The sequence below is a fragment of the Bos mutus genome, chromosome 28 (genome assembly GCF_027580195.1).
Source record: "Bos mutus isolate GX-2022 chromosome 28, NWIPB_WYAK_1.1, whole genome shotgun sequence".
In the NCBI taxonomy this organism is placed as follows: Eukaryota; Metazoa; Chordata; class Mammalia; order Artiodactyla; family Bovidae; genus Bos; species Bos mutus.
In genome coordinates this window covers 5,936,266-5,950,670 of record NC_091644.1, presented here as the reverse complement: position 1 = coordinate 5,950,670, position 14,405 = coordinate 5,936,266, and the positions used below count along the sequence as shown (strand labels likewise).

Here is a 14,405-nt window from a genome sequence, read left to right as displayed (position 1 = left end):
AAGTCACTAAGTTTGGGAGTGATTTCTTAATATAGGATTGCACAACCAATACAGCATCTGACCTTCTGAAAATAGACTTTCAGGCAGCCACCCTCAACCTAACTTCCAGAGGTTAGTACTGCCAATTCTTGAACTTCTTGGGGAATTTTGTAGTACAGATTGGTTGCTGTTTGTCTTTCTCAATTTCTAGCCTGGGATTCAGATTTTTTAGGTCTATACTCATCCATAAGCTTCACAGATTCCACAGCTTTTTGCTGTCATCTTGTCTCCCTGTCCTAGCTGAACAAAAAATTTTAATCTCTGCCAGTGTAACAGATAAAAAATAATACCTCAGTATGATTTTAACTTACATTTTTCATATTATGAGTATTCTTGAGTCATCTTTTTCTTTTAAGAGCCATATGTATTTCTATTTAAACAAACCATTATGTTCATTTTTTGGGGGCCTAATTACTGAATTGATTTTTTTTCTTTTTGATTTATAGAAGCTCTTTATATTTGAGAAATTAGCTCTTTGTAATATAAGCAGGGGATATTTTTCATGTTATACTGTCGTCTCTCCATTTATAGTGGTTTCTACCATAGAGTAAAGTTTTATCTTTATGTAGTTGACATCATCAATCTTTTCCTTTTTAATTTTAAGGTTTTTTTTTTTTTTTGGCTTGTAAGATTTGTGTCAGATTCAGATTATTTTTAAAAACTATTCCAAGGTTTGTTCTAGTATTTTAATCATTTTACTTTATATATGTAAATATATATACATATATACACACACATGAATTTTATATCCACATGGCTAAATCTGGTTCAAACTTATTTCAGTGTACAGAACTGACTCAACTTCAGTTTTCTCCATATAGCTATCTACTCCCAAATCCATTTACTGAATAAGCCAACTTTTCCTCAGTAATCTGAAATGTCACCTTTATCACATACTAACTAACTTTATATACTTGGGTCTACCTATAGGTCTAGTAACCAGTCCCACTGATCTCTCGGTTTATTCACATATCAGTCAGATAATGTTTTATTATGAAGTTTATGCCCTCCTCTTATCACTTTTCTCTTCTGGCAACTGTCTTCTGAAATCATGACTAAATGCAAATAGCTCTGAACCACCAAATAACTCAAGAATGGTAATATATAAAGTTGATTTCCTGGGACAGGTTTTAAACATTCAGATATAAGAAAGTTCAGTATTCTATAAATAAGGAAATCTAAGTATTCATGAACATAACAAGAAGTACAATGTTGTGTCCAATTAACTGACTGATAGTAAGGTCCTCTGTTCACTTAAGAAAACTATAATACCGTTAATTAAAGGAAATATAACCAGAGACTACAAATTAACGGTTTCTGAAATACATTCAGTGTCAATGGTTTCTGCCTACTGGCTTTAAGAACAACTGTTTATATCTACTACTCAACAAAATACTTCGCATCAAAATAATTATCTTACTTGTAACAAAAGCAGCTGGAGAAAATGATCATAGCAATTATGCAGACAGCCATAGAAATGAGCAAAGCCAGCCATCGAATGCTGCCATCGAAAAACGGACCTGACAATGGAAATAAACAATAAAAAAGATGTATTATCTTTCTATTACATCTTAAAAGGAAAAAATAACTTGTAGTCCTGAACTCTAGAAAGCCTGCTTATTGTTAAAACCACAGAAAATAGTTCACTGAGATTTACGATGAGTGCACTTCTCTCTGCTAACCTACCTATAACAACAGGGGGCAGTGTAGGTTGTAAATACTGGTTACATAAGTTGGTCCGACAACATTCTATTGTCCGGCGTAGCTGGGCTTTTGGTGAATCCTAAAGGAAGAAAATTAGAAATAATTTGATAAATGAAACTGATAAATAACTTTTAAAATATTCATAAAATATAATTTCTAATTCAGTGAGTGAAAAGGACCTGCCAAGTTTATGTGTGAAAAATGATATGGAAAAAATTTGAATCTGTGGTGAAATAGTATTGTGAAGACTCTAAATTTTTTTTTTCCTGAAGAAGAATGTATTATGTGGTGTCTGAGAACACTAGACTATAACTTAATTACAAATAAACAAAAGTTTATATATATTTTTAACCCAAAGTTTGGCATTTCTTAAGATATTACTATTTGTTTTTAATAAAATGGCAAAGTCATGAGATCTTTTCTTATAAAAGATGGGGTAATACATTTCATTACAATGACAAATTAGTAGGGTAAATATGAACTCGTGGTAGTACTGAGACTTAGATGGATGAGACTAAAGATCTGACTAAAACTTGGAGTGTGTCCTGGGCCAAATAAATTGCATATTATAAAAGGTAGTCAAATAGGCAGAAGATAGATGATTTTGCATATAACAACTATGTTGAAACTAATGAACTTAATACAGAAGAAAATAAGTGTTTGTGGTGAGGGTAAGGGCAAAATATAGAAACAGTACTTCTGATAGTTAGAGACCACTAACCAGATATGTGTCCCTAATAGATCAGAAAATGAGCCGAGGGAAAGACTGCAGTCATGGGAACAGATGTCAACAATTATATGTGAAGTTTTATTTAACCAAAAATATAGTATTTGAGAAGTTCTTAATTTGAATGCTGACATTTCAGCACTGCCTGAAAGAAGTGACATTCTAGACCAAAACAGCAACAGAAAGGAGCTGTCTGTCATTATGAAAGTAACAAGAAGATAAGCAGAAATTAACCGTGTTAGTCTTAAATATCAGAGGGCCAGAAAGGGGGACCTCGGCATAATCGGGTATTCCTTTTAAAAAGGCGAATATGAGATTCCGTAAGGGAATCTACATGGGATTCTATGAGGGACTTGAGAGCCCCGTAAGATAAGACGGGTCAAGAGTATTTGGAAACCTCCAAAAGCACACGTTTTACACTTGAACTGAATTTTAAACTTTCTAACAAACTGTTACTTTTAAATTATCATAAAAATAGAAAAGGAAGACGCGTCAGAAGTTACACAAGTGACTCTAGGAAAAAAAAAAATCCCAGATCTAGAGAAAACTTACATGAAGGATGGAATGAAGTATAATCAAAGATGGATAAAAAGAAGTGTAAAGCATCCAAGAATAGTCCCACTATGCTAAAGTTCAAAATGAGCTTAGCCTTGCAGGACCGAAAATGTAAGGAAAAATCAGCAAAGGGTTTTTAGCAGCGCCAGAAGAAGGACTACAAGGCGACAGGCGCAATGCGACGGAGGACAAAGAGAAGAGGCGTTTCCTGAACACTGGCTCCTCAGTCTCCCCCTCAGGGATGACTGCAGGTAGGAAGAACGCAGACCGAACCCCGGTAAGCACGTCTGGGATCCCAGAGGTACGCAGAGACCCTGCAATGCTTCTGTGTTCTGTCTGAATTCCTATCTTCTAAGCTCCAATGCTTTGGCCACTCGATGCAAAGAGTCAACTCACTGGAAAAGACCCTGATGCTGGGAAAAATTAAAGGCAGGAAGAGAAGAGGGTGGTGGAGGATGAGATGGTTAGATAGCATCAACTACTCAATGGACATGAATTGGAACAAACTCTGGGAGATAGTGGAGGATAGAGGAGCCTGGCATGCTACAGTCTGTGAGGTTGCAGAGAGTTGGACATAACTTAGTGACTGAAGAACACAACACAAAGCTAGATGAATTACCACAGGAAGATGAGAGCACTGGGAAGAGGGCTGAGACAGGTACAATTCAAAGATTTTAGAAACGAGGAGTGTTGTAAACTAGATAGCTAAATGTTGTATTACTTTTAAAAGGGAAAGAAAGTGTTTGCCAACAACAGATTGGAGGCAGCATAGTATTACGAAAACAAGGATTCTGCAATCAAACAGCTTAAATGCTAGCTTTGCCACTTATTATATTTGTGACCCTGAGCAATGATCTTACTTCTCTCTGGGCTTTAGCTTCCTCTCCTGTAAGATGGAGGATAAAAAATACCTACCTTATAGGATAATTGGGAGAAAATGAGATAAACTGTACCAAGCACTTAACATATTAAAGTAAACAGTAAAATGTTCAAGAAATTAATTCTTCTTCCTCTAATGAACGTGACATGGATCTCAGTCAAGATTCTAGAATAAGTCAAAAATGCCTGCAGTCTCTGGGAGGACTCACTGTGGCTTCGCTGAGAATAAGCAACATGAGACTCATGTCTTCCTTCAACAGGTTAACTATATATCTGGGAAGGCGAAAGTTAAGTGTGTCTAGATTGCGATGTCGGTCGACACAAACTTTCTGGTTCCTGCACTCCCCACTGCCACGCCCGACCTAAGCCCATTTGTATCTCTGATTTTATGTGGGCAATAAAAATTCCTGTGCGGTAAAAAACTTACTTGGCATTCATGAAATAGAGGAGATTCTAACTTATTTAGTGAACGTGAATGGGGGTGGCGGGTTAGGAGGAATGCCACAGGAGAAAGTAACTGAAACCAAACTAAGGAATGGCAATGCTTCTTCTGAGGAATAACTCACCCTACAGGAAGAGACAATACGCTGTATCTACCTACAGAGGCTGGATGGTATGAGGGAAAACCAAGGCCTGGGATGGCAATGCTTCTTCTGAGGAATAACTCACCCTACAGGAAGAGACAATATGCTGTATCTACCTACAGAGGCTGAATGGTATGGGGGAAATCGAGACCTGGGATGGCAATGCTTCTTCTGAGGAATAACTCACCCTACAGGAAGAGACAATACGCTGTATCTACCCACAGAGGCTGGATGGTATGAGGGAAATCAAGGCCTGGGATGGCAATGCTTCTTCTGAGGAATAACTCACCCTACAGGAAGAGACAATACGCTGTATCTACCCACAGAGGCTGGATGGTATGAGGGAAATCGAGGCCTGGGATGGCAATGCTTCTTCTGAGGAATAACTCACCCTACAGGAAGAGACAATACGCTGTGTCTACCCACAGAGGCTGGATGGTATGAGGGGAAATCGAGGCCTGGGATGGCAATGCTTCTTCTGAGGAATAACTCACCCTACAGGAAGAGACAATACGCTGTATCTACCCACAGAGGCTGGATGGTATGAGGGAAATCGAGGCCTGGGATGGCAATGCTTCTTCTGAGGAATAACTCACCCTACAGGAAGAGACAATACGCTGTATCTACCCACAGAGGCTGGATGGTATGAGGGGAAATCGAGGCCTGGGATGGCAATGCTTCTTCTGAGGAATAACTCACCCTACAGGAAGAGACAATACGCTGTATCTACCCACAGAGGCTGGATGGTATGAGGGAAATCGAGGCCTGGGAAAAGAACGGTGACTAGCACTTGAGACTGTTTTGACCCAAAACCGACAGCGTGTGGACGCACCGGGAGGAAAGGGTGAGGTGCCCGCAGAATAGCTGTTCTGCTCAGGTGAGGTGCCAGGTAAGTTAACAGTGATTTGTAGCAAGATACACAGAAGGTAACCCAAGTGGTTGTCAACATTTTCGTCTGTGTAACCCCTAGATCAGTGGACATGAACTCAGGCAGACTCTGGGAGATAGTGAGGAACATGGAGGCCTGGTGTGTTGCACGGGGCTGCAAAGTCGGACACGACTTAGCGACTGAACAACCACCCCTCTAAATGAATTCCGAAACACGATGTATTCCCTTATATATTTTTAGGCTAACATCTAAAATTTTTCATTATAAATAGGTGCAAAGAATGTATTGATAATAGCTTACTTACTGCACTTTTTAAAACAAAGTTAAAATAACTCAAATCTATTCAGGAGCATCTAAATAAAATACCAATTCAATACCCATTATCACTATTTTAAAAAATAAATGGGCAAATCGGAAAATGTTATAGCATTCCTTTTTCTCCTTATGCTATTTCGTTTCCACATTTCCCACAATCATTATGCCCTAATGTAATATATCATGATATAATTCTCTCCCTCAAAAATAAACATATATAAATATAAATTAATCTCTTTACTTCCTGTGATAGGATATCTTTAAGTCTTAAAAAATTATTCTGGCTTGACTTATCATCACAATTATTAGTATAAAATTAATCAAAATTACATGTACATTATAACCTCTACATAAAAAGAAAATTTTATTGGAAAGGTATGAGATGGACAGGACTTAAATAAAACTAGTTTATAAATTCATGGACAATTACTTATTGCTAGAATGAGAAGAGTCTGGCATTTAACTTTATTCCTATTTCTCTCTTTTCCTCTTTTTGGGTGAGTACTAAGATTTTTTGTTAAACAAAAAGATGGTAATGGAAGGATTTGTTGTACCACTGCCCCATAATTCTTTGAAGACCTTCCAATCGTATGACAAAGATCTATAATAATCCTACTATGAAAAGTTATTTTAAATGAAGCAGTTTGGTTGAAAGCAAAAAATGATGAACTACCAAACATGCAAATATATTTGCTATCCCCATGTTCCCCACACTGGTACTAAGATTTTGAATTATAACAGCATTCAGGAACTTGAGGATTTACATTCCAGGCCACTAATCAGGAAACCGTGAGAAGGCTGATTGTGGAGAGGGAGGAACAGAGAAACTGCTTGAGAAGCTCTGGTCTCAGGCAGATACATATGAAGCAACAGGCTCTATGGAAGCTCAGATCTGTGAACCGATTCCCTTAAAACCATCCGTGTGCCCAGCGGTGCTCAGGCACTGTGGTCAGCGTGCGCTCAGGGGCATGTGTGATTCAGCTGAAAGCCTGCTCTCAACTACATTTTCAATATGGTAAAAGCTAACATTTATTAAGTCCTTACTATGTGCCAGTTGTGCTAAACTCTGCATATGTACTGTCTCCTATTGATTCTTACAGGAACTCTTTGGCTAATAAGAAAACAACAGGAGAGTAAAGTTTCTTGCCCACAGTTCCACAGCTAGTTAAGAGGCGGCACTTCCATCTGAACACACTGTCAAGCTTCATAACTAAACTAGACTGACATATTCATTTGGGACAGGCCTGGTTGAGGGGCCTGTGAGGCACTGGTTGTTACTGCCCAGCTCAGTGCTCTAACCATAGAGAGGTCTTTCGTCAACATTTTTAAGTGATTAAAAAGTACACTGAAGTGTGGTTGATAAACAGAACCGGAAGAGACAAAAACAAATGAGCATCTCCTGAATCCCGACAGGTAAGGGCAAAGGGTTAATTTTAATGCAACGAAATTTAACTTTGACAACTATGTGACAACCATGTAACAAAATTCACTCCATGCTCATTTAGTTATTTGTGTCAAGAAACCCACAGCACCAATGAAGAATGGAGATGGCTGAGCAGTTGCATGGGTGAAAGATCCTGGGATTTCAGCTGACAGAAAACTCAGTATCTTATTTAAGAATAAGGTAGGATAAACCTCGACCATGAAATTTTGCTGCATTCAGGAGGAGTTACTAACTCTTTGCTTGTTTTTCCTCGCCAGACCAGAGTCAATTCTGCATATTACACTGAGAAACTGAACAGTGAGTAACTCTAAAGCTGATCCTATGTAAGGAGTAGTTGAAGTTATTTTGAACTATTATTTTCATTGGGTAAAAACTATAGTGTATGAGGAGTGAAGTAATACAAAAAGATTTCTTCACATAGTAAAGGGTGACCATATTAAAAAGGGATTCAATTTGTTCTCTATGATCCAAAAAAGGACAAAGGAAGAGAGATGTGGAAGAAAAACTTTCTAAGGATAAGGTGAGGTCATTACTACAAAAGGAACAGGTGGGCTTGGGAGGTAATGAGCCCCTTATTGCTACAGGTGAAGCAAATAGAAAATAGGATGCCGTGTATGTGACTGTCTGCATGTGTGCATTTGTGTGTGTGCCTAAGTTTCTACCAATCCTGAGAGTTTCTCACTGATTTGAATAATTTTCTAAAACAGTTGAGGCTTAAATTTGTTAATAAACAGTTCTCTCTGGAGCAGTTTTCAAAAACAGTGGAAAGATCACCTGGGGCAAAATTATTATACAAGATTTTGAAGACATTAGGCTTATAACCCAAAGCCATCAATATGTTCATAAACTATTACCAATCCTCTGACTCCTTTGCTGGAGGAGTAACTCCACTGAGATCTTACAAGGGCTTAACATTTCTACGTTATCTTGGGGAGTTATAAAGGTTATTACTCGTCATTTTGAAGTCTTTCTAATCCATTTTATAATGTACAAATAAGTGTGACAGCATTATTTTTTTTTTTTTTACAGGTTTGACAATTTAAAAACAGATAATTTAAAACTTTTTTAAAAAGTAAAATAATCTGTAATTTCAATTGACACAATCGTATAACCTGAAGTAAGAGCTAAGCTTCCTCCAATATATTTGTTCCCAGAACACATAGCAATATGCAGACCAGGCACACTTCTCCTTGAGGAGTCAATGTTTTTCCTGTGGCCCCTCCCTTCTTAATTTCATAGGCCTCAAATTAGATATTACCTTGCACTGAAAATCAGATCCTTCATATTTCATACACCCTGAAGCTAATGTGGTTTCTCCCTGGTCATCTTCTTCTATGATGGCAAAGCAATGCCCATTAGTTCTAAAAGAAAAAAAGCCAAAAAGACAAAAGATCAACTCCAAATCGGAAGGTACTAATTAAATCTCAGTTTGAATGTGACCAGTTAATGATGGCTTTTAGTTTTGAGTAAGAATTACATTCAGAGTGATTTACTGGCAAATCCACATGCATTTTAAGGCAAATAAAAGTTGTCGTATTTGAACTAAAATCTACAGGTCGAATAAAATTCCAGTGTCAGGCAGTAAAGGATTTCTTTTAAACAAGTCCCCCCAAATATGAAATACTATTTAACTTTTCTTTGCTAATCACAGTCATGTGATCACAGAAAAACTATAAAACTTTATAAAGTAGATAATCTTTAATGCTTACAAATATACTTAAAAATAACTTTGTCTCTTTTCATCCATAAGATTTTCAGTATTCCCATACTATACACAATATTATGAATAAAAAAACCTTCTCGGTGAACCATAAAAATAGATTCAATGACAAAGAAAAGTATATTTGGGAAGATCTGACTAACAAAGATTCTGAGGCACTTTTTATTTAATGTGATAAGGATAAAAGGAGAACTTCTGAATAGCTGAATTTTCAAGAAATGTATATAAATGTATTTGTATTAAATTAAATGTTACTTAGGTATTAGTATGCCAGATTTTCTCCTAATACATTCAAGCTTTAATGAGTAGAAGAAATATCTAAAAGATTATTTTGTGTTCCTCCTTACTATTCACATCAGTAAGTGTACTGTTACAGTTAAGATTCTCGTAGAATTTTTCATTTTCTGAAATGAGAAAATGTTAAGTGTGACAGGATGAAATTCTGTTAAAACTGATCACTAAGTTTTACTCTGGGTTACCCAAGCCTCTAACAAATAGCTCACATGGACCAAGTAGGAACTACAGACAAGAAGTCTGGCAGGAAGTCATTTGGTAATATAACAGGGAGCACCTCCTAACACAGACCAACCAGTCTGTTACAGTAAAGTCAACCACTATGAGAACAAACAACAAATCTAAGACATGGTGAACGATCATACAATTTCAATATTTTATATGTATACTTTTTGACTATATATCTGTTCACATTCAAAGAGCATAAAAGTATTAGGAAAGTACAAAACAAGTTACTGATTACTATATCTTAGTAACAGGAAGATAACTGATGGAGTCCTTCAGGGTGGGTTTTTTTTTGACTAGTAAGACAATTAATTCTTCATTGTCCCCTAGGAATATGGAACAGAATTAGACGATCATATATAAATATTAAATAGTTAACATAAAATTAAGTAGAAAAATTAAAGTGGTTACATAAAGCAGATTTAGACTGGGGGTTCACTTATAAGAAAATAAAGTTATTTAACTATCACAATGTCATTCTTGTAGACCTGTAAAATATTTCAATTATTTAACTATCACAATGTCATTCTTGTAGACCTGTAAAATATTTCAATAATTTAACTATCACAATGTCATTCTTGTAGACCTGTAAAATATTTCAACCAAGTTAGAATTACAAGGTTTACGTGAGTTTTCAATAATTCATGTTTCTTTTTAATAATCTCTACGTTATCTACAATGAGCATCAAGAACTTTCCGATAAAAAGGTCACTAAATAAACCTAAAATGACAAATACCAGATTTCTTTTACCTCTTTTAAAAGCTATATTACAATGTTACTCTAAGAAAATAACCATCAATCACTTAATAAATGTTCCTATATAAAGAACAAGAAGCTTTTGGCTCTTTGGAGAGATACCATATAGAGTTAGAGAAAAAAATTTAGACAAAGTAAACGATTCTTAAAATAGCACTAAATGCAACCCTATTCTTATAACTTTAAGAAGCATAAAATACTTACATGCATGTGTTATTAATAGCATCATCTGGGCAGTGTCCTGAGCAGTAGCACTTTAAAAAAGGCAAGGTGTCCTCTGGTGCTAAGGTTACTCCATTTTCTGACTTTTTCGGATCGGAGTCTGATTTCATCCCAGTACCATGGAGCACGCTGTCTAGATTCTGCCCTGTATTCAAATGTGAAAGTGTAAATGAACCATTTCTGAAAATCTAATTCTTTTATTCCAATTTTTCAGTTAGGAGAAGTTTCTATGCTTTCTTAATTGCATTAATCGTAGTTGTGTGCTTTTAATTAAAAATAAGCTTTATTTATATGATTACGTTTATTAACAGCCTAAAATGCACAGAAAAACTGCCTCAGCTCTCATGGGATATACGGAGATGACGACGTTACAATGTTTGCACTAGTGAAAGACAGGAGCGGCACAAGGTAGAAAATGGTCGTAACTTGTAAGAAAGGTACAAAGTGGAAAGCAATTTCAGAACAGTGAGATTATTCCCAATGATTAAAAAATTGACAAATTATGGTTCCTTTTAAAGACACTTTGGTTCAAAACTTGTGACCAGCTTACAAAAAGTAAGCCCTTTATTTGTACGTACCTCTATGCGAAAGTGAAGTTACTAAGCATTTCGCTCTGGGTTTTAATTGCTTAAGTAAGGGAATTGTGAGAGTTTGGGGACTAATCATATTATCTGGTGCCTTTTATTCTCAAGGTCATTGGTTCAAACCCAGACTGTGCTGCCCGAAACTGAAGGTTGCTTGTAGGGCGGTAGTTAGAGCATGCACACAGAACTGTGTTCTCGTATTAGAGTATCGTAGCCGCAAATGACACTTACTGGCATATTTGGCACTGATTCTTTCAGACTGAAAGCAGAAGGGAACGCAAGCAACGTTTTAGTAATTCCTCCCTCTGAAAAGTGAAATCAGCTAGGCTACCCCTTGTGGGGGTAGATCTCCAGAGAATAAAATGTAGAGCCAAACAGGTATAAAATATTAAAAGAATTATGTATGTGTTTCATTATAAATGTTAAACGAGTTATTCAAGGCATAATGTGAACTTGACTTAAAATTTAGCTATTCTGGTGAGAACTACTGAAAAAAGAAAAAATAATGCACACACCCATGAATAACCAGAAAAGAATGTGCTGCTAAATAAACTTTAGTGATTCCATGCCTTAAATTTTAATAATCCTCACTTAATCCTTTAAACTGCTACAAAACATAGACTTCATTTATGTTAACATCAAGAGAAAAAAAAGGGTGTGTGTGGGGTGGGGCGGGGGGAAGAGTTTCAAGAAGGGAAGAGATACGCTGGCATGAAACAGGAAACCTGGAGTCTCGTCTACGACGCCCCTGCACCACTGACTGAGCTGATTACAGACAACGCATGTCACTTCACCCTCATTTACTCAGTAAGAGCACAGGACCGCAACACACCTGAGGCCTCTTAACCGGCTTTAAAACCCTATTACAGTTACAGAAGGAAGCATCAATGCAACTATGGAGACCAAATGGCAAGTAATATGTGCACATAGCTGGTTTTTTTTCAAAAATCTAGTGGTACACAGAACAAGCAGTATAGTATGGCAGAAATAACACTGAAATAACAGTGAGAAGTCAAAGGTTCAAGTCTTGAATATCTCAACTGATAAGTTACTCTCTCAACTTCAGGCCTTTATCTATAAAAAATGATGATAATAATTTCCAATTAAGAGATTATATATAGATCAAATGAATTCATAATAAAGGGCTTAAATATAAAAGTGAATAAATGAAGATAGTACTAAGAACAAAAAAATTACCAAAAGATCACCAATACCTGGAAAATTCACTTACATGATGGTTAATACACATAACTTTCTAGAACACTGAATTTAAGAGCTAAAAATACTTTAATTGCAATAATTTGCATCTGGGGTTTATATTATCTCAAATATTTAATTAACAAAACAGCAGCTAATTAGAGGCTACTACGTGCAGGCAAGTTACTGAATGCTGGAAACTGATCTGGTTCTTGAGAAACCTGGAAGAAGGCAAAGATGTATGTGTGTGGAGAGGATAAGCACATAAATACATTCAGAGCGCGATAGACTACAAAGGCGCTATGTAAACGAAGGGGCCAGTAACACAGACTCACTCTAGGGGGTCAAGAGCAAAGAAACCCGAGCTACACCTTCAAGTTGCAAAGCTTCACCGCGTACAGGTGCAGGCACTAAGTACAGCCTCTCCGCACCCTCCCCGGGTGACAGCACCTCTTCCTCTCCGCACCCTCCCCTCCCCGGGTGCTTAAGCATCTCAAAACAAACTCATCTAAAACGGAGTGCTTGACTTTGCTCCTCAAGCCTGGCCCTCCCCGGGCTCAGCCTTCGAAATGTATCTCACTTTTTCTCACTTTGGTCCAACTCCACTGCCATTTCCCGGGTGCATTATGTCACTTCCGAAATACAAGAATCCGACACTGACCTCCCGACCTCTGCGCTTGCCCATCCAGTCCGTCTCCTACAGAGCAGCCAGAGTTACCCTATAAACCTAAATCTGATCTCATCACTCATCTGCTTAAAACGGCTGAATGGCTTCATATACACTCAGAATACAGTTCAACTTCCTTCACCGTGCCTACTGACACCCCACAGGATTTGGGCCCTGTGGGCGTCTCCATCATCAACTCACAGCACTTCCTGTCCGTCACACCCAGACATAAAGACCTGTGTCAGTTCCTACAACATGCCAATTTCTTTCTACCCACAAGTCCTGTGTTTACAAAGCATAAAATTGTAAGTCGGAGGGTGGGCTGAAGCTACAGGTTATATATGTAACACCACTCTAGCAATCTTTAGTAACTGCTAAGAAATAATTTTTGCACATTGGTTTTAGTTCTTTTCATTAAGAGCAAATATTTTAATCTTATTATTTGAAGGCAAATAAGGCAAATAATAAGTTATCAAAGACTAACCTTCTTTGAAAGGAAATGTAATAAATTTTGCTCTTCCTCAGAGAAATATAGTGTTAAGACTTTTCATTTAAATTTGTTAACTAAAACCCAATTTATTTCATCTAATAAAAGCTTATTGGGACTTCCCTGGCAGTCTAGTAGTGAAGATTCCAAGCTTCCACTGCAGGGGAAGCAGGTCTGATCCCTGGTTGGGAGACTAAGGTATCACATGCCACATGGCATGGTCAAAAAAAAAAAAAAGCTTATTATGTAACAACTTAAGATGGGGAATGAGAATTTTGTATCATACTGTGGAGATTAAAAAAATTTAATACCAAATAGTGATTACCTGGGAGTAAGGTAGCAAATGCTATACTAATGTTACTATTAATTTAACTCATCTTAAAACTATGACAGCTTTGATTGGTACTGATCAACAAGGCATGTAATAACAGAATTAAAATAAAGATGTTTTATTAAATAATGTAATGTTTCACACAAAAACGCAGCTTTTGCAAGAGCACTCTCGTACTCAGGCATGGAATAAGGGTGCTAAGCCCAAGACAAAATACAAAGAAGCTAAGATTTCACTGTAACATTCATTCTTTAAAATGAAAATGTAAAGGTTCATGCTGTTAACCCTAATTCTTATCAGCGGATATTAATTGTCACTGTGAACAAAACATGAAGAAAAATCTTTAAAGACATAAACTTAAGAGAACAAAGATGTTCAGTACGTTCTACAAAACCATTTTGTCAAACAGCACTTTCCTTAGTTGAAAATACTGTCCTAATTAAACCACAGGAGGAAGCTCATGTGGAAATATCTAGCCCACTCGATCCTAAGAATCATCACAATAACTTCCTGTCTGGGAGTTCTATGCTGTAAATGCACAATGCAGAATTACAATACTGGTCATGAATAAAACTTTGGAGTACTCAATTTTAATATTTGGCACATAGACATAATATGTATCTTTTTAAACTCTTTTAACAACAATGCTTTTGAAAAAAAACTGTTTATTCCTTATTGTAATTTAAAGGAGAGGAATTTTAAAACCAAGTCCTGAGTATCTATTATCCTGTGTGTCAGGCACTAAGTCAGCTACTTTACATTTTACCTCATTTAATCCTCCTAAA

At 36.8% G+C, this 14,405-nt stretch overlaps 1 protein-coding gene across 2 annotated transcripts in view; it reads right to left on the bottom strand.

Moving 5' to 3' along the window:
- The window catches only part of BMPR1A (bone morphogenetic protein receptor type 1A), a 142,114-nt gene that overhangs the window by 17,973 nt on the left and 109,736 nt on the right, over positions 1-14,405 (bottom strand). For both annotated transcript variants that reach the window (XM_070364534.1, XM_070364535.1), the window contains 4 exons: positions 10,337-10,499; positions 8,395-8,497; positions 1,726-1,822; positions 1,460-1,559 (listed from right to left, as the gene is read on the bottom strand). In XM_070364534.1, coding sequence (XP_070220635.1) covers positions 1,460-1,559; positions 1,726-1,822; positions 8,395-8,497; positions 10,337-10,499 — 463 coding nt within the window. The remainder of the gene's footprint in view (positions 1-1,459; positions 1,560-1,725; positions 1,823-8,394; positions 8,498-10,336; positions 10,500-14,405) is intronic.